The sequence below is a fragment of the Symsagittifera roscoffensis genome, chromosome 5 (assembly GCF_963678635.1).
Source record: "Symsagittifera roscoffensis chromosome 5, txSymRosc1.1, whole genome shotgun sequence".
Classification (NCBI taxonomy): Eukaryota; Metazoa; Xenacoelomorpha; order Acoela; family Convolutidae; genus Symsagittifera; species Symsagittifera roscoffensis.
The window spans coordinates 27,519,790-27,541,036 of NC_087066.1; the positions used below are offsets into that span (position 1 = coordinate 27,519,790).

The window sequence follows — 21,247 nt, forward strand, 5'->3', positions numbered from 1 at the left end:
AGGTAGTTGTTGATTGATTGGCAAAACGTTGATAATCTCTTTGCTCCAGTGATGACATTAGATAATTTAGGGAGCTGGCCGCCACAAAATAAACCATTTGCATTAATCATCTGAAAAAACTTAATAAGTCTAATGAGATGGTTCGAAACGTTCGAAAGTTCGCAATGTTTGCTCTGTGGTTTTACGCCGAACTCTGAAACATCCGTTAAAGAATATTTGGAGAGCTAATCAAAACGTTGAGAGCTAATCAAACCAAATTGGCTTATTCTCTTCTTTTTTCAGCACTATTCAGTATACTCTCAGACGAACTAAATAGCATTTGATAGTACCAAAAAGTCGAGACAGCAGTTACAAACCTCGGTCCACACCACTGACAGCGGTGTAAACGAAGAAGAAAATCATTGAGAAAACTGTAGACACGGCTCAGCAGCACAGCAACCTTTGGTCCAAGAAAGGAACTTGAGAATTTTCAATGCTGTTTACATAACCGTAATTATTTTTGTATGTTGGCGATTCGACTAAACGCCCTCAAAACCTTATCCGCAAGAGAAACTGATCATCGCATCAGAAACAACCGATACATCCACCTATTGAACTGGCCAACTTGTGCTTCAAACCAAAGCATTATCACAGATGATGAGGCGCTCTTCTCTGCTCTTATCGATACTCTGTTATAAGTCTATGATTAATCACTGCTATGAGAATGATCAAAGTTCGTTAGAGAAACTCAAGCTAATGCACAAGCCGCCATATCATGAATGTTTTGTCCTGTTCTTAAGTTAATGAGTAAAAATAATTGCGAAAAATAACGTCATGATCTCAAATACAACGTGAATAATATAGACGGGTTACCGGTGGGAGACTTTCAGTTTGTTTGAGTAGTATAAATGGTTTCATAGATTCAAAATTTTTGTCACTAAGCTGGATCAGTTCGGATGCAAATCGAGGATTTTTTTAACGTTCAGAAAGTTCCATGAGAGTCAAGATAGAAACAAAGCCGCCCGACTTGAGAAAACTAATACATTGCTAAAAGAAATAGATCAAAGCCGAAAAAGAAGAACGGACTTGTGGCTAGAGGAATTAATTAGGCAAATCGAACCGACGCTAGTCGCACACCAATTATGTAGTAAAAAAATTTTCAACAGTACGTTTTAACATTTAATTCACGGGCAGAAGCAAAATAAAATTGAGGCCATCGGCAAAAGTTTAAAAACTCCAATGTGCTCTTGACAAAATTATGACAAAAAGTTTCATAGCTAGAAAAAGATGAAGAGGCATCTCCGAGACAACTCTTCACAACAATCCTACTTCAGCATATCTTTTTTTGCAGTATTTTCTATGCTTTTCAATTATTCTGAAACTAGGTGGAGACCAATAGCTTATAACATATGCTGTTTTGTTATTTTCAATCTTAAATTCTTACATGGGTTGACAGTAGGCTTTTGTGATCCAAATTTATCCAGCTCACTAGTGAATTTTTTACATCAGTTGATTTTAGTTTCAAAACCTCTCCCACCCAACTAAATGATTCTATTTCATATATTAAAAACAGCGATACCAAGTAAAATTCTAACAAATCAGAATTTTTTATCTGTTTATAGATCAGCTTAACTTGATGTCAAGAAATTTAAAAATCCTTATTGATTAGCTCCTTATTGAAGTTGTGAACAATTCAAAAAAGTATCGTTTCAACAAAGTTAAGAGTGTACCCATATACCTTAAAACCGATTTGATCTATGCTTTGCATTTTTGAAATGAATAGCACATTGAGAAAATGGAAAAATATTGACGACAAATACTTTTTAAACGCAAGGTAAAAGTAAGTTTCACGAAGAAGTCCCTGACTTAATGATTTTCACTGCAGTCCATGTGTTAAACAAATTTTTATCAAAAAAAAAAGATTTAGTCGCTCGATATTTGATAGCTCACAATTTCGAGAAAAAAGAATATTGACAGATCGATTGAAAGGATTGAAAATTGTCCAAGTATTCTGAAGAACTTGGCTAATCAGTCTTTTTTTTTGCGTGGTTGCTAATTGCGTTAAGAGACAATTTAAGGTTTTCAATTGTCCGCATTTTCAACTCTTTGGTTTCTTGTCGATGTTTTATGGTGCAGTTTTGTAGAGTAGACAGTTTTGATATTTCTATCAGACGCATTTTAAAAAACTAAAAGCAGAATACCTCAAAAATTACTCCTTGTTTGCAACTTGATAACACCAGATTAGCATATTTTCTATTTGTTACTTTCAATCACTCTCAAACTAACTTAATGGCATCCAAAGTGAACGGGCCATACAAAATCTGAACCCCAACAACAGACATCCGGTAGTGGCGTAAAGGATAAAACAAACTGAAAAAAGCAAATTGACTGTACTTTAAAGGACTGCTATAGGCAATTGTCTATGCTGTTATTGCTATGGTGGATTCTCAGAATAAATTTGATGATAATGATCCCTGGTCGCATCTACTTAGAAAGTTTTACATACATTCCTTCTGCATCCATGTGCACGGCTTTCCCTCGCTGATTTGGTTTGACCACACGAAAATCAGAAGTCTGTTTCTGTGATCAACGGGGTTGAAGATATCAACATTTCCATGCGGATGATTTTTTCACCAAGAAAAACCTGAAATAAAACTCTGCGCGAGTTTTCTCTGAGCGGGTTGTCTTGAAGCTATCGATCGGTTTTCTTTAATTTTTGTATATAAAATGGAATCTTTTTTGTTAGTCATATTTCTAATCATTTTCGATAAAACAAAAAACAAGTATCGAGAATATCAATAGGCTACAAAGGTGTGAAACATGTTAAGGGAAAAATCATTCGTTTATTCTTGTCAGAGTTAAAAACTGATTTTCATAATTTTTTGCCGCCCATTTTAGCGTTCTTCTTTGGAACTTTTTATTTTTGTCAAATTTGTGCGACATATATAAAAACTAAAACCTAAAATTGCTGCGAAAACTAAAATTGGCAGAACCACTAACTTGTATACAAACAATTCAGCTTTCTGTGAAACGATTTTTCGTTTCACACAAAAATCTGGCTGGCTTATTTTATTCGGGTTACTAAAAAAATTCACCAGCGTAATGTTTTGTCAATGTTTTTTCCTAATTTTTTTATTATTTCCATGGGTTCCAGCATTTTCCCATTGACGAAAATTGATTTGGTGTTTCCGCTGGAATTCAATTCTTTTAGATTATCAGAAGCCAACTCCATTTTGTTTTTTCCCGTACTTTCAAGAATTAATAAATTAGTTTGTAATTTACTTTTGGGCGAACCTGCTGACTTTTTTATTGTCAGCGTATTTTAAGGGTGTAAAGAAATGGAGCACTTTTGGTAAGTCATCAGAAAGCACAAAAAATATGGCTCTAGCAAAGATAACTGAGGAACACCACCTGTGACTTCTTTCGACGTTGAGGCAATACTGGCACAATTAACGAATTGCATTCTGTTCTCGAGTTAGCTTGCTAAATTTTCAAAAAGAACCCCTCTGCTCCATTTTTCTATTTTTTCACCACTTGATAATGACGGAGTTAATTGAAAGCTTTTTTGAAAAGTTTGTGTAGTACACTATCACTTCATCATTTCGTTTTTATCAGTTGCCTCATAAACGCATTATAAAAGTGCGAGGAAATTGTTGACAGCAGACTTCTGTTTTACCAAATGATGTTGTCTTCATTTCATGTTTATAGCAAAATGTTCAATTAGCGGCCTAAATAGACGATTTTCAAAAACTTTTTCTAATAATTGTTAACAAGGATCAAGGCAGGTAATTTTTTAGTTGTCTTCTGTTGTCTTCTTGTGCGTAGGGGATATTATTGCCAATTTCAAAGATTTGGGACACATCCTAGTCTCTGGATGTTTTTGAAATTATGTCTAAAATAACTTTCATTGATTCTGCTAAAGTCTTTAAGAGTTGAGAGGCAGGCCGTAGGGACGCTTACTTTTAATCACATCCAGTTCAACAAAATTTTAGTGATTTCTTCATGAAAATTGTCAAAATATATGGGGAATGCTTTATAGCAAATAAAACCACTTACTTTAAAGTTCATTTTTTGAACAAATGCAAGTGGTAAAAAGTTTTCATTTGTTTGAACTTTTTGGTTGGGTTTTCGTATTTTACCCAGTTTAATACCATTTCACGCAGTAAATTTGATTTCTGCTTTTTCAAATTTCGAAAACTTTGAAAATCCGATTCGTTTGTTGAGATCCCAAAAAAAAGTCTTTTCACATCCATAATCTGATAAGCAACGTTTTCGAGATCCGTCAATTGTTTTCGCATTTTAGACTTAGCCTATACGTCGAATAGTCTAGGTGTTGTTCTAAAAATTTTGATTCCATTCAAAGTTTTAACACTTACCCCTCAAAGCAACATTTGTCGTCGACGCATGGTCTTTTTAAAACAAAAACTTACAGAAGCTAGTGTAAGTACTCATACGTTTCTTCAAACGTTCTATCAATATTGGTAGAACAAACTGTTGAAAAAAGAAACTTTTCATATGATTTATCATGAACAGCCGAGCAGAAACCATTAAATTTTCTTTTGATTGATATTCCATCTCGTTTATCTATTTCATTTTTAGAGATGCTCTTCTGTGATCCCTTATATTGATTGTTTTTTTCAAAATTAGAGCAAATTTCAATCAAATTCTTCTATCTTTTCATAAGAGCATGATCTAATAATTTTGAACCGCAGGTTCCAAATTCATTTGTTCGAGTCATTTGAGCCTCACCTATTAGTTCTGAATTTTTTTTCGATTTTATTTCAGTTTTGATTTACTCTCCAATCTGCGTTTGGAAAATTTATATCACCACACAAAAGAACTGGCTAGTTTTTTAATGAAGTTAATTGGGTCAGAAAAGTTTTTGAAGTCATCAAATTTTGTATCTTTGATTGATGTTTGATGTTGAGTTATACGCGCAAAAAATCACGAATTTGAATATGTTTGCTTTCTTTTGTACTGCTAATGCACTTAGGCAAGTTCAATTTCTTTTTTTTGCAGTTATTTACTGGGATAAGTACACCTCCATAATTAGACGTATTACATGTTATTTTGCGGTCCACACGACTATAAGCAGATTACTATTAGCATAAGTCTTGTGCCATCTACTCAATAGTTTAGCCAGTTTTTGCTCACTAAACGTACAGATGCTGCACATTAAGATGCCGCTGAAACAAACTGTTTTCTTTTTCAAAATTTAATAAAGTCCAGGCATTCAGCGTTAGGAAGTTTCTGAACATTAGTCAATTAGTGGATTGCTTCTGTGAATATCGCCGTAATTGTCCCTAAGTGGCCAAACTGGCAGTTTTTGACCCCATAACTTTGACAATTTCGTGCGTGAAAAACTGCTACTTGGAAATTAAAATGAAATTTGCCTGGAGAAAGAACCACCCAAAACCCTTTTTTTCAATTTTCCCAAAGTCGGAACAATAATGACAAAATCTGTATTTAACTATTTCAAGCGCGCTTATCTCCCAAATAAACCAAAATAGCAGTCTTTAAACCTCCTTAACCCTACGAAAAAAAATTTAATTTCAGCCCAGTACAACAATAATTTTCGGATGACATAATAAAACTCTGTCAAAACTAGCTGGTTAAAAAACAAGTTTTCTGGGTCAAACCCAAATAATTTGTGCCTTACATTGAAAGTCGGATTATTAAGGATTAAACCTCCACTAACGAGTTTCAAGCTAGATGAAATAAATGTATTGCGCAATAATTGTCGCAAATTGGCAATCTTTAAACACACCTATATTACAAAACTGATCACAGGTATTATATCTTTTAAAATTTGAGCTCAAAACATTAAAATTTTTTAACGAGAAATGGAGAAAATCTAACCAAAAAATGCAGTTTCAATCGGCGAAATCTGTCTGGAGAAAAAAATCAAGACTCCTAGTATTATGAATGTTTGACCCTGAACACTTCGACTGATTCTTAACCGGTATCGAGTATTTGTTGGTAAAAAATTTTAAAAAATCAGAAATTTTTGACAATAACAAACATCAATAGTGAAAAATTGATAAAAACGAATTTATTTTGACCAGTCGTTCTGAATCATTTCATTTTGGAACGATTACGTTGTGCAAAGATATTGCAGCGCATCGTTTAATCTGCTTGTGCTTTCAAAGTCATCGCCAAAAACCTTATAAATTAAAAAAAAAACATAATTGAAGGAGGTATTGAAAATTTTGCATAAAAACTATGATTTTGGTTACCAAAACATGACTGAATAAAAAACCAAAACGATCTCTTAACAAATAAAAGTAACAAATAGATCAATCACATGATAAAAAGAAAAAGAGCACCAACCGGAAGTCGTAGAAAAAAGAAATTTACATTAGGCTCAGCCCCAAACAATCAAAAGCTAAACATGCGAAAGAATTTAGTGAAATAATGAAAATTAGTTAATCATAAAACGCATAAAATCAGAAAAAGTTTGTAACAAATTTTCATACCAAGGGGAAAAAATTTTAATAGAAATTTGATGCAATTTTTTTAAAAAAAGTTTGATGTTTACAAAAATAAAATGACTGACATTGTTTTGTCTACCCGCGATTCTGCACTATCTAATTTAATCTTCAATTTGATGCCAACTCCATGGCTTTTTTGAACAGAAATGTTTTTAATTTTAAGTCTCAGTTTTTTTGCGTATAATTAAATAACCACCACTGTATAAGAATAGCATGAAGGGTTTTTATGCCTCATTTTTGACGAATTTTACCACGCCAGTGTTAAAATTTATTCTCATAAGGTCGAATCATCTACAACGCATAATGCGCAAAACGCAAATCAAACAAGAATAGCCGGTTGAAGTGCAAGTAGCACATTATATTTCGACCATATTCTTTTAAAAAAATGCATTCAAGTTTTTTTTTCGTGTTTTGTTTTAAAATTGGTGTTGATTTTTGCGCGTGGTGCAAAGAATTGATTTTAAGCAAATCTGAAGTTTATGTTTATTGAACATTCACTGTATAATAGACAGATCGGACAACGGTTTTTGTCAAAAATGACTGAAAAAAAAACAAATTCGAAAAAAAAAATTATTTGTTTTGTTAATTTTTTTTGCACAAGCTTTTTTGAATTTTTGAAGTTTTTAAAAGTTTTGAAGTCCCAAAATGGCGCTTAAAGTTGTTTTAAATTTTTATGGCTTTTGAATTCATAAAAAAGTTTGTTTTATATGGCTCATACTTCTTGAATAAATCTGCTCGCTTGCTTTCATCGCTCAAAATAAGAATAAAATTTATAATTTTCAAAACGGTTTCTTTCGAATCTGGGTCAACTTTGTCATTTGAATCAAATTTAAAATGACTTTAATATGATATATCACTCGATCCATTCCAATGATTACTTATAGTAATTTTTTGGTTGAAATGTTAAAATTTCCGGTTTTTCCGAGCACTGCAAGGCAAGGCTTCCAGGCTGCTGGTTCTAACGCAAAATTGAGAAATTCAAACTGACCCAGGCTTAAAGATCAGCAGTTGTTCTTTTTATGCTTTGACAGTCTCGATCTAAATTCGATATTTTTCGACCGTCTCGAACCAAGCTTGTTAAGTTTCAACCGTGCTCGATCAAAACAACTGTGCTCGACCGTTCTCGACACAAGCAAGATAAGTTTCGACCGTGGTGGACTGAATTTGAGTATATTTCTCCTTTCAAATAACCTAAAATATCCAAAATTAAACGTTATAATTTCTGCTTTTCGGGCAACATGTTTTGATACTTTTATCAGAATGAAATGATTTGAGTTATTTGCAATTTATATGCTTTATAGAGATCAATTATTTTTGAGAGCTAAATTTTCCATCTTTTGGATTACTGGTTGCGTTTTGAGTCGAAAATCTTTTATAAAAATATATTGATATTAGAAAGAAATTTTCTTTATGACTACGAAATACCGCGGAACAATCGGTTTTTTTCGTTCATGCTCGAGGTACTTTGACCATAATCGAAGTATGTTTCGACCGTGATCGAAGTATGTTTCGACCGTGCTCTATGTTTCGACCGTAGTCGAAGTATGTTTCGACCGTGATCGGAGTATGTTTCCACCGTAGTCGAAGTATGTTTCGACCGTGATCGGAGTATGTTTCGACCGTGCTCGAGGTATGTTTCGACCGTAGTCGAAGTATGTTTCGACCGTGATCAGAGTATGTTTCGACCTTGCTCTACCGTGCTTGCGGTATGTTTCGACCGTAGTCGAAGTATGTTTCGACCGTGATCGGAGTATGTTTCGACCTTGCTCTACCGTGCTCGAGGTATGTTTCGACCGTAGTCGAAGTATGTTTCGACCGTGATCGGAGTATGTTTCGACCGTAGTCGAAGTATGTTTCGACCGTGATCGGAGTATGTTTCGACCGTGCTCGAGGTATGTTTCGACCGTAGTCGAAGTATGTTTCGACCGTGATCAGAGTATGTTTCGACCTTGCTCTACCGTGCTCGAGGTATGTTTCGACCGTAGTCGAAGTATGTTTCGACCGTGATAGGAGTATGTTTCGACCGTAGTCGAAGTATGTTTCGACCGTGATCGGAGTATGTTTCGACCGTAGTCGAAGTATGTTTCGACCGTAGTCGAAGTATGTTTCGACCGTGATCAGAGTATGTTTCGACCTTGCTCTACCGTGCTTGCGGTATGTTTCGACCGTAGTCGAAGTATGTTTCGACCGTGATCAGAGTATGTTTCGACCTTGCTCTACCGTGCTTGCGGTATGTTTCGACCGTAGTCGAAGTATGTTTCGACCGTGATCAGAGTATGTTTCGACCTTGCTCTACCGTGCTTGCGGTATGTTTCGACCGTAGTCGAAGTATGTTTCGACCGTGATCAGAGTATGTTTCGACCTTGCTCTACCGTGCTTGCGGTATGTTTCGACCGTAGTCGAAGTATGTTTCGACCGTGATCAGAGTATGTTTCGACCTTGCTCTACCGTGCTTGCGGTATGTTTCGACCGTAGTCGAAGTATGTTTCGACCGTGATCAGAGTATGTTTCGACCTTGCTCTACCGTGCTTGCGGTATGTTTCGACCGTAGTCGAAGTATGTTTCGACCGTGATCAGAGTATGTTTCGACCTTGCTCTACCGTGCTTGCGGTATGTTTCGACCGTAGTCGAAGTATGTTTCGACCGTGATCAGAGTATGTTTCGGCCTTGCTCTACCGTGCTTGCGGTATGTTTCGACCGTAGTCGAAGTATGTTTCGACCGTGATCAGAGTATGTTTCGACCTTGCTCTACCGTGCTTGCGGTATGTTTCGACCGTAGTCGAAGTATGTTTCGACCGTGATCAGAGTATGTTTCGACCTTGCTCTACCGTGCTTGCGGTATGTTTCGACCGTAGTCGAAGTATGTTTCGACCGTGATCAGAGTATGTTTCGACCTTGCTCTACCGTGCTTGCGGTATGTTTCGACCGTAGTCGAAGTATGTTTCGACCGTGATCAGAGTATGTTTCGACCTTGCTCTACCCTGCTCGAGGTATGTTTCGACCGTAGTCGAAGTATGTTTCGACCGTGATCGGAGTATGTTTCGACCGTAGTCGAAGTATGTTTTGACCGTGATCGGAGTATGTTTCGACCGTAGTCGAAGTATGTTTCGACCGTGATCGGAGTATGTTTCGACCGTGCTCGAGGTATGTTTCGACCGTAGTCGAAGTATGTTTCGACCGTGATCAGAGTATGTTTCGACCTTGCTCTACCGTGCTTGCGGTATGTTTCGAATTTGTGCTCGATCTAATACCCCTGTTACAACTATTCTTTTTCGGTCGAGCACTGACATGTGCTCGACTTTGAAAGTCGAAACATAAAGTGAGCACCTCGACTTGCTTTAATTATTCTGTACTATCGGGATTAATTCTAGACAGAAATTTTTCGGATTATTCCGGATAGTTCCAAGTTTTTTGCGACAAAAAGAGTTTGAAAAATTTGCGGAAACATCGACCCGTGTTTTGAAGCGCAAACTAGAAATGTATGACATTTTTTTCTCGCTTAATTCATTCATAACTGCATACTTCCTCGCTGAACTCATAAATAGGACAAAATTTGTTTAATTGCTTTCATATGGTAGATCGCATTGAATTTAGTTTGTTAATGGTACTCATAGATCGCATCCGTGATCAGCTCTAGTTGGTTGTCCGCCTTTGAAGCGACGAGATGTGAGAGACCGCCTTTTGCATCTGGAGGCGGCATTCTGACTTTATTACCACACACTTTATTGTTATACACACTATATTCATCTTTTAGTTATACATCACAGTCGCAGTTTATTATAACTGTTTACTATTGCAGCAGTTTATTATAACAGTGTAAAGGAGAGTCTAGAGAGGCGGGGCGGGGAGGGGGAGTCAGAGGCTCAAAGGGTGTGACACAATTACAACACGTGATGAACAAACAGAGCACAGTTTGGACTCGGAGAAATTTCACAAAATCTTTCTTTTAGTCTCTCTCTTTTTTATTTTTTTCAGCAAATTGTGGCTCAGATGGGATGGTCTTGAAGAAGAATGAAAGTAGATTGTTGTGGGTTTGTAGGGTCGGTGGGAGGACCGATCGATCGACCCATTTTCTTTGATAATTTATGGCAAAACTAGTTTCGTCTTGGTTATTCTGTAACAATAACTACACTAAATCAAATACACTCGCACCATCGGAACCATATCTTCTGCAAACAGCTGCTTCTGTTTGATGTCAACTTACTGGCATCCAATGACTCCTCTACATTGCAAAACAATTTTTTTCTTAAGAAAAAAATCCTAGGAAATTTTTTTCAGAGAAAAAATATCAGCCCGCAGATGATAATGTGCTTTATATTGTATAAACAAACTTTGAATATGTTGTAGAAAGACGAAGCACAGATTGTTCCACGTTAAACTGAAAACTAAATTTCATCCGCTTTTCACGTAATTTGAGCCTGAATGGAGTTCCAGTGTTTTTTTCGAAACTTCGTTTTATAAGACCGGAAATGTTTTCAATGTAATACCACGCTTGGCTCCTCTAAGATATTTCAGTGCACCCAAATCTCGCGGGGATAAATCACTCTATGCCCCTTGTTGATTCCCATTTTAGAGTAGTCAGAAGAATAATATAACTCCACCAAATTAATAACAGTAATACCATTGCAAAAAATTTTAAAAAAAAACAAGACTACTGGTATATCAGGGCAAAATAATGAATGTTCCAACTGCACTTTTGCTTGGTCTCGAAAAAATTTGATAAAGGAAATTTTGACAAACTAAGGAATTTGGGCTGATAACATCGAACTTGAAGAGTCAAAATATGAATGTTTTGGGAATTACAAAAACCAATTAGCTTACCTCAATTCATTCCAAAACAATTTCGAGGTGCGACATGAATACGAATCTTTTCAGCAGCAAAGTTAAGCAAGACTGCTCGTATCAGGCCGAGGCCCTGAATGTTCCGACTGCCTCTTAACGTCTATGGAGCAGTAATAACATGAAAAACTTAAATGTAATAAACACAAATAATACTATATATATTTTTTAATTTGAGATTTTTTGTGAAATTCATCCCCCATGCGCTATATTAAGTACAAAGTGATAAATTGTGATCCTAATAAAAAATCAATTATGGCAAGTAAACTTACTTCAACCAATTTTGAACGATTTTTAAGACGGATTAAATCTCCGCTTACGCGTTAATAGTGCGAAATACATCGCGCGTTAATTGTCCCAAATTGGCCAAAATGGCAATCTTTAAACCCCCCATAACTTACAAAAAAATGATCACAGGTGAAATATTTTTTCAAATTTAAGCTCAGGAAATCAATACAGAAAAAAAAATGGTCAGTTAAAAAGTCGAAAATTGTCTGAAGAAAAAAACCCACCCCGAGCACAAATATTCCGTTACTTTCGTTACAAAAGTCGGAACAACGAGTACTTTATAAGGCTCATTTCCGTGGAATCCCTCATAAGTCAGATTTCATTATTACAAAATTAGGAAAGAATATCTCATAGCGTGATTATCTCATTGAAAGTGAATATTTCCAGGCACTTTATATTAAAATTGGCTGAATATTAAAACGGCAGAAATATGAAAAGCTTTCAAATTATCACTGAACGCCGGCGAATTGGAACAAATTTTATATTGCAAGAATTTTGTTATAAAAGAAGCAAAATATTGTTTCATTTAATTCCTTTTAGTTGCACGGCAATTGATTCATTTTAATTATTGACTTTCGGCTGTTTTTGTTTTCGGTCTTTTGCCTATTAGTTCTTCGCCCATGAGAATAGCCCCCGCTCATTTCATAGCAACCGCAGAGTCATGATAATATAGCGGTGTGCAACTGCTCTGTAAATTGGCTCTAATAAACAAAGCACACGAAGCATACGTATAAATACCTCATTTCCTACAAAAATCTGGAAAAAACACTTCAATTTGTTTTTCAAATTGCAAAAAAAACAATCCAATCTCTTGAATAACAAAGAAGTTTGACAGACATTTTCAAACAAAATCAACCTTGACAATCAGCACTATCAACAAAAAGTTATCTAAAAAAATTGTTTGTATCAAGGCGAAGTTTGTTCTCAAATTGCGTTTTAGCTAGTCTCGAACAGTAAATCTTTTTTAAAAAAATTAAGCAAATTTTTTTTTGAACTGAATTATTTGTCCTTCACCAACAGCTACTATCAAACAGTGAATAATATAATTTAAATCAAAAAGTAATGAATAGAGTCGACTAGATCTCAAAACAATTTAATGAAATTTGGTCTAATAACAATTTCAAAATTTTTTGAGAGGAATATAATGGACACTTGCATTTTCAACGAGTAAATTTTTAAAACCGAACATTTATTTTTTCCTGATTAAGGCCATATTGTTTTTTTTCAAACCCGAATTTTTTAAGCAAAAACAATTTTATGAAGCAAATATAGAGAAAAATCTTTATATTTGAACCAAATTGGCTCGTCGATTTTTTGGGAATAAGCATTTTCTGTTGAAAACTATTATATCAGCCGCGAAACTGCTCTGAATAGAAAACAGATACCAGCATATAACTTGCGCTATTTTCTTTCAAGCAAGAGTGTAATTGCAAATTGTCAGACAAATTTCCACTTAAAATTCCAGACATAGGACTGATAAAACTTGACTTATTTTGCTTTTTAAAAGCCATAATTTACAAACGGTTGCTGCTACTTTGTTATCAGTAACAAAAAACGATTGTTCATATCGTGGCAAACCCTTGTTTGTTGTCTCCGATTTCAACTGGTCTGAAATAGTACTAAAATTTTTGCAATTCGCTTGTTTTTTTCTTATCGCAATAGCCAAATTTCATTAACAATTTATACGTGTGTTTATGTATGTACGTATGAACACGATTTCGTTCTTTTGAAACGTCAGCGGAGATTTTGTCTGTCCTAGAAATTGTCGCAATTTGAAATGAGGCATGCTATTTTGTCTTCTAAAGTATTTGCTATAAGCGAAATGCATCACCTTGTACTTTACATAGTGTGTGGGGACGATTTTCGAGAAGAAATCATGTGTCTTTCTTTTTTTTCGAAATTCTTGCAAAATTTTTTGCGCGCACTACTTTATAGGCCTTAAAAAGGCTGTCGGAACATTCAAGGCTTCGCCCTGATACGAGCAGTTTTGACTTTTGCAGAAAGGACGTAATATTTGTGCTCGGGTGGTTTTTTCTCTTTCCAACTTTTTCATAGACTGTAAAGGGCAAAGTATACTTTAAACGAGCAGTCTTGTTGTTCCGACTTTCGATACAAAAGAAACGGAATATTTGTGCTCGGGGTGGGTTTTTTTTCTTCAGACAATTTTTGACTTTTTATCTAGCCATTTTTGACGGAATTTTTTTATATCATTCGAAAGGTATTGTTTTCTTGAGCTCAAATTTGATTTTTTTCAAAGATATTTCACCTGTGATCATTTTTCGTAAAGTTATTGGGGTTTAAAGATTGCCATTTTGGCCAATTTGTGACAATTAACGCGCGATATATTTCGCACTTTTAACGCTTAAGCGGAAATTTAATCCGTTCAAGAAATCGGTCCAAATTGGTTGAAATAAGTTTTTTTGCCATAATTGATTGTTACTAACATCGAATCTATTTTTTCGTACTTTATATGGCGTGTGGGGGGGGGGGTTGATTTTCAGAAAAAAAAACTTCAAATTTCAGAAAACAAAAATTTTCATTTGGGTTATTACATTCAATTTTTTAATGTCATTACTGCTCAATAAACCTTAAAAGGCAGTCGGAACATTCAGGGCTTTGCCCTGACACGAGCAGTCTTGTTAGTTTTTAGTATTTAAAAGAATTAAAAATAAAAACCTTTAAATTGTATTATTTAAATCAAAAAATTCGATCACGTACTATAATCTAAACGTTCTGAAGCGAGACAAGCTTAATGCTTTTTGCAGCCAATCTTGAGCTTGAGCGCTGGTCCATAGACAGTTTCTATGGGCTAATTTTGATTTAAGTGTCTCAGTTTTGCCAATAATGTTGCCATTACATCGTCTTTACTGCTTTCTTTTTTATTATCTGTCTAAAGAGTTTTAAGTAACTCGGACAGTTGTCGGAACAATCGGTTTTTATTTGTTTGATCTCCTTCAGTTTTCGCGGTAATAATTAGACGAAATGTTGTATAATAGCGACAAAAAGGCTCCAAGTTCTATTGTTTTTCGATTTTTCCGATGATCTTTCCGTCGAACAGGGGCAACAGGCTTTCGTCTTCCGTGATCTCCTGCTGAACAACTCCCCCAAGTTCAATATCATTGCTACGCATCTTGAAGAAATACCTAGAAACATAATATCTAATTTAATTGCTGATAATAACAACTTCGTTCAAATTATATGAATATCAAAGACATTTGATAACGGTCAACGGGCCATATCGTCTAATAACGAAAGTTAAAAACTCTCAACTTGTCATATGATATCAATTTCTGTCACATGTAGAAATGATATCAATTTTTACGCATGCATGATACCAATCTTTCCATATTTTCAGTGCCATTAACTAAATATTAACTTACTATTATTTAAAGTAAGTACAACCAAGTAAATCCAAACATGCTGTATTTACCTGAACTTTCCTTTCCTTGTCAATAGGGCTTTAAACTGTCCAAGTGTCACATTTTTGAAAGGTACAATAGTCCTGTAGGGTATTGTCTCGTTGCAGAAGTAGTAAGCCACTACTGTCTGCTCACTGTCCGAAGACGCATTCGATGATGATCCATTCAGACGCGGATTCGAACCGCTACGTCCTGCCATTTGGAATGTGCCTGGGAATTGCTGGGTATTGTTCAATTGAGCGTTCTGTGAACCGATGGAAAAGTTGAAGACTGGTGACTGGGTAGAAGATGACGTGATTCTTCCTTGGGTTGACGTTGTTGTGATCAATGATGTGTTATTTGTGATCTTGGGGGCATGTGTGTTGGTGATGTTTCCAGATGTGTAGGGGTCTGATAGTTGGTATGAGACTCTAGGCGGAACCACATTTGTGGAGCTACTGTATATAAAAGCGTTGTTTGGGCTCATTTGATATTGCTGATGCGGTCCCACAGCCGACATCGCCAGTTGCATGGAACTTAGGGGACTCGGAGACTTCAAGGGAATCATGTAGTGATTCTGGGATTCTGCCGATGTTCTGGTTGCTGAAATAGGTCCCGGACAACCTCCTGGTAGCGGTCCATTGGCTAAATTGAGCTTGTTGGATGCGAGTATCGGGGTCGTTGTGTTCAATTCTGGTCTAATTTGTCTGTGTGTTTCAACCCAGTGAGTCACCATTGCTTGCCTAGAACCAAAAAAAGCTGGTTACTCTGAAAAATTTCTCAAGTGTCTCCTTGAATAAAGCATTAAATCAACATTAAATCTATAATTGAACATAGGTTATTGAATTAAAACTTGAATTCTAAAGTAAAATGTTATTTTTTATGAAAACTACGGATACAGAGTCGTTAAACTTTTGTAAGTGATTCAATGAATGAGTAATTAAAAGCCAGATATTTGTGACTTACTTTCCACCGTAGCTGTCGGACGAGCCTACACTCTGGGCATCATACACCCCGGAATCGATCCCAGAGCTTGCTGATTTGCTGCTTAAGTTATCCGCCACTATTTGCTTGTGTGGAGCCCCTCCAGATCTTGTGTTCACTGGGGAGATCCTGTACTTTTGGCTTTGCGGATTTCCTCTGTGTCCTTCTCCAGTTCTTAAGCCTGAATTAATGATGTTGGGAACTTGCCAGATGTTTTGATATGAGAGACCAACATCTCCTAGACCTTGGCTACAGCTGGACAAATTGCGTTGGTGATATGTCTGTTGGCTGTTCATTGGAGTTTGGTAGTACTGATGTTGGAAGGTGACGGCTGGGAACCGGTCAGCTGTCTTTGGCTGCGTATTCACTCGACTCTGAGTCGAATCGCAAAACACCCTGCCAACAAAAATACAGACATGTCAAACAAAGAAGCGCTACATAAAACTACCTAATACGAAAAAATTTCTAATACCTAATTATGATCTTAGAGTTTCTTTTTCTGATCTGCCTAACCCCCAAGAATTTAAATATTAATCAGAGCGGGGCCTCGAACTACCCAGCTTCTGGTTGAAGGTGGAAGCACTGGCAATTTCATCTTTATCTTCCAAAATCTCACCTGGACACGTGGTTATCGATGATTGATTCCGGGTCTTCCCTGATGTGGTCTATTCCCAGACAAGATGCTGCAGAAGTATTGGAGAGCTTCTTGAGACTAGTGAACGATATTCCCATACCACTGTTGTTGTTTTTATTGCTGATGTTGTTGTTGTTGTTGTTGTTGTTGTTGTTGTTGTTGTTGTTGTGAGGTTGGGATACATTGCACATGTTGTTAGACTGACTATTTGGGTGGGGTTGCTTGGATTTGGTTATTTTTCCTTCTGATTGTCCGCCATCTGAGCTGGAAGTACTGGTCGAGTTGATGTCTACTGAGTCCTAAAAACAAAACACGGGTATAAGATTTAAAAAGCTCTGTCTGTTCCAGAATTTGATTGTGATTATATGAGGCAGTTTTTGATTAAACTCAAACCCTTTCAAAAAAGAAAGCTAATTCCCCATAAAAATTTGACAGCCGATGTTTTTAAAAAGGGACGGGATTTCTAGATAGTAGTTGAAAAGTATTGAGGAGTTAATTACATTTGACATACTTGTAAAATAAAGAACTCTTCAAAACTCTGACATAAAACAGTCATATTCAGCAACTCAAGTGACGGCTCTTCAGATAAATATTGATTAAATCAGATAAAAAAAAGTAAAAAGTCGGAACAAAAAAAAGACTTGATTAGAATAATTGATTGAGACAAAGAATGGAATGCAGAGGTCGACTTCAGATAAAAAATGACAATTATAGACTTTTTGGAAACTTCTCTCAAAAAATTGTTAGCAAGTTTATAGCCAATAAATTAAGATAAGAGTGAGTTTTTAATAAGTTTTAGTTGATATCTGAGGATTTAAACTAATCGGGATTTGTAAAATGATTTCACAAACTGTTTTCTCAAATGGTCGACATTAATTTCATTCGATACTATCAGACGTCAACGTTTTTATTAATGAAATGACTCTCATAACTAGGCTATGCTTTTTATAAACAACATAGTACTACCTTTCTCTGAACCTGTTAATTACTTCGGCTGACTTTAAGTTGTTTTATGTCTTTCATTTCTGAAAATGCGGCTCGCTTCTCTTCTTTAGAAGACACCTTTCAATTATTTCAGCTTACCTATCGCGGGCCCGATTATGTAACATAGGTACACAATTATGTAAAATTGATTGATCGCGATAAGTGGTAACAAATTTATAGTGCTTTGATTTTCTTGCGCCTTAGAAGTGAAACTTAAAGAAGTCAAAACATTCGATCCCCTCCAGGATAACAAATCGACACTACTCTCTCTAAGTTCAATGGCTCACTTGAAAGTGGTAAGGAATCGGAGCTACCCACTCTTAGCCTGGTGGGAGCATTGACTAATTGAGTTAACACTCAATGGTCAGATTATCAGATTAGGATCACATTATTTGATGCCATCTAAACTTTCAACTAGATTAAAGCGACGCCAGCTAGAAGCAACGCGAGACAAAATGACACCAATGGAGCTTCTTTGAAAACTTCCCCCTTCAAACTCACCTTCGCTTTTTTGCCTATTTAATCAAAGACCCAATAGAAATATGACATTAAACCAATATTGGGTAACTAATGGATTGAGTAATTTTGTTTGGTGTAAAATGGCTGCAACTAGATCACTAGATCAGCAATCGAAAATATTTTAAATAAAAAACAGGAGGCTTGTTTGTATGAAAACAGCGCTCATCATTTTGGCGCCAAATAGGAGGTGTCAATTTCAAAAACATCCCATATTTTAAGGATCTCATATCATTATAAGATTTCTGACAAAAATCCAGTACCATAGAAATGTCTTATGAAATGTTTTATTTGAAGCACTTTTCGTGTTATGAAGTTTGAAGCTTACCAAAAGTTCAGTTGTGAAGTTCAAAAACGAATCATAGACGGTGTAGCTTCTATTGCTGCTATAATTTGACAGGGCACCATTGCTACTCGTTTTCTGCTTCTGATGATATTGGTCGTCATTATTTTCAGCCGAAAAGTTCCGGTTCAAAATTGCTGCGTAAATTTCTGACTGATTGGAATCTCTTCTCGACTCAAACCCATTTTGGGATCTTGGCGACGAAAAACAACTGTACTGTTCGGCATGGTTGTCATGATTACGCAATCTGTCCTCGTTTTCTGTAACTGTAGTCTCCAATTTAACAGGTGAAACCTCCAGATAGGTTGAAATTGATGACAAAGTTGATGGCGAATGGTAGTTTGGTAAAGAAGATTTATTCAAACTTTCTGCTCCTGAGTTTATAGGGATACTATTTTCAGAGGATAAATTGTCTCTTTCGCTGCTGAAATTGTTTTTAACACCATCTAATGGAACCAGACTTGTTTGATTTCTGTAATTACAGCCAATTCTCAAGGGGTTAAAATCGTTTGTGTTTCTGTACGAGTAGGATCTGCTGCAGGTATTTAATGAGTTAGGGGGGATCGAAGAACTTGATCCCTGATTTAGGGCTAAATAGGACCCGGTTGGTGAAAAATTTCTGGGTAGTTTGGTATAAACAGTAACTGGGTTGTAATAAGCAGGAACAACACAACTATCAGCTTGCATTTTTTCAAAATCAACTTCTAAAAATCTTATACTGAAAAATTTTAAGTGACTATAAAATGTTAATTTTCCTGAACAAAATTCAGTTGTAATTGCACAAGAATTGATAAATAGTGGAATTGCTCAATTTTAAAGGATACTTCAGCAAATAAATAGTGAAATGCTGGAGGTGAAAATATTTTTCTTTTTATAGCGGCACATTAAAGATATTTTTGTTCAAAGGATACATCTGAAGGATTTTTGAGCGATTAATTCTATTGGATGGATTTAAAATTGTTGCGACACCAGATGAAAAATTTGTTACGGTCGAAATGCAGAGATAAAAAAAATCGGAAAAATAATAGTAGTGATAACTAGAAGTGTTGTTTGTAATCTAATCTCCAAACGCGCGATCGAAATCGAATATGAGTAAATTTTATGGTTCTTGATTTTGGAAGAGTATTTTTTCGATTGGGCCAGTTTCAGGTTTTAGTCTTTATAGGAACTTGGTATAGACTTACCAATTAACACGTAATTTAATGACTTTTTCGGACAAATTAAGCCCCTGTTTGTACAATTATTAGTTGGAATAATTAGATAATCGTTTTTGTCTCAGCTTGGACCGTCTTGATTAAGTAACAAGCAATAGGTTAACCATTTCGTAAGTTGTAATTTGGAGTTAGCACAGAACCATCAAAATTGTAACCTGTCTTAGATTGGATAAACCCAATTGACCAATTAGAGAAGCTTCGCTATTGCTTTAGACTGTCGCTCAGAGCAATTGATTGTTATAAGAACCCTTGGTAATTACTCCAAACCAAGAAACATGATAATCAATTACAAATGGGCCGGACGGGCCGAAATTAAGGTCAATATAATGTCAAGCTCGAAAATTATTTGAATCATATAATCATCAAATACAAAATCAATTCAATGGGATCAAATTTATTCTATCAATTTTTCTTACCAATATGCTGGAAAAAGATGTTTTGAAAGTTTCAAATTTCAGAAAGATATTGACGTTTTTCTCGGTTATTTGTGAGAAATTTGATAAGGCGACAGATAAGGCGATTTGAGTTTATGAAGAGAGACCCTATGGCTCTTTAGGCATTGAGTCTTATAATATACAAAATAGGATAAATAATTTTAATCCCCCTCCCCGAAGTGACAAATAGAACAGATCTATCGACTTGACTTGATCTAAGCTGTTTAGCACCGACGGACCAGAACAACAATAACAATTTGGCATCGCTTTCAACTCGCTCAGTATTGTTCACCTTTTAACTCTTGAAATGTTTTCAGATGTCAACCAAAACAGGGCTAAAAGGGACAAAGAAAACGCGGTTCATTGAAGTGAATAAAAGGTCAGTAGAAAGACACGAATGATGGACATCGTCATTGAGATCCACGATGAGTCAAGTTGAAGTAGAGACAACATATGGTCAGCTGAGATGAAAGATATCTCTGTGTATCATTATCAAAAATCACAACTGACAAGTCACGGTCATAGAATTCAAACGGACGACATCTAACATATACTGCAACAGAAGATAACATCCAATAGCTCATCAACAAACATCACATCATCCATCAAGGAAAGGATAGGATCAAAAATAAACAAAACACAACAGAAGGAAAAGGATAGGATCAAAAAAGTCGGAACAACAACAAAAAGGGAAACACAAGTTGAGTAACAAATTAAAGACCTTTCAATTTACAAAACACATCACAACTTAACACAGCGTATCGTATTGATCGGTAGATGAAATGCGGCGCCGCTTTTGAAACATGACACGATTGGTAAAAGTATGGTGCTAGCCGGATGAGGTGGTTTATTTGATGTTAAAGGTATGAAAAGCAAGACATTTATCATTCCTTTTGTGATCCATTCTTTGTCATTAATCAATCATCAATCATTAAAAGTCATTTAAAGATTATTCTTTTTTATGGTGCTAGTAGATTTAGGATTAAAGTTCCCGGGTCGAGGTGCTCAATGCGGAATCTATCATTCCCGAAATACTAAATAGACGAAACTTATGCCACCTAATCAGAAATCAGTATTCAGTATTCAGAAATCAAAAGAAGTAAGGCTGAAAATAAATCAGTTTTGCAAAATTTAGGTTTGTTG

General features: G+C 35.7%; 3 protein-coding genes across 4 annotated transcripts in view; all 3 read right to left on the reverse strand.

The window, feature by feature from the left end:
* Positions 1–21,247, reverse strand: part of LOC134845545 (Golgi reassembly-stacking protein 2-like) — a 581,279-nt gene that overhangs the window by 405,753 nt on the left and 154,279 nt on the right. The gene's annotated exons all lie outside the window — the stretch shown is intronic.
* Positions 1–21,247, reverse strand: part of LOC134845546 (uncharacterized) — a 334,750-nt gene that overhangs the window by 159,219 nt on the left and 154,284 nt on the right. The window lies entirely within an intron of this gene.
* LOC134846219 (hybrid signal transduction histidine kinase M-like) lies at positions 14,281–21,143 on the reverse strand. The gene is made up of 5 exons (XM_063863483.1): positions 18,442–21,143; positions 16,596–16,912; positions 15,962–16,375; positions 15,028–15,738; positions 14,281–14,740 (listed from the first exon to the last, which is right to left on the reverse strand). Exons 1-5 carry the CDS (start codon positions 19,141–19,143, stop codon positions 14,614–14,616), a joined length of 2,271 nt encoding a protein of 756 aa, XP_063719553.1. The 5' UTR covers positions 19,144–21,143; the 3' UTR covers positions 14,281–14,613.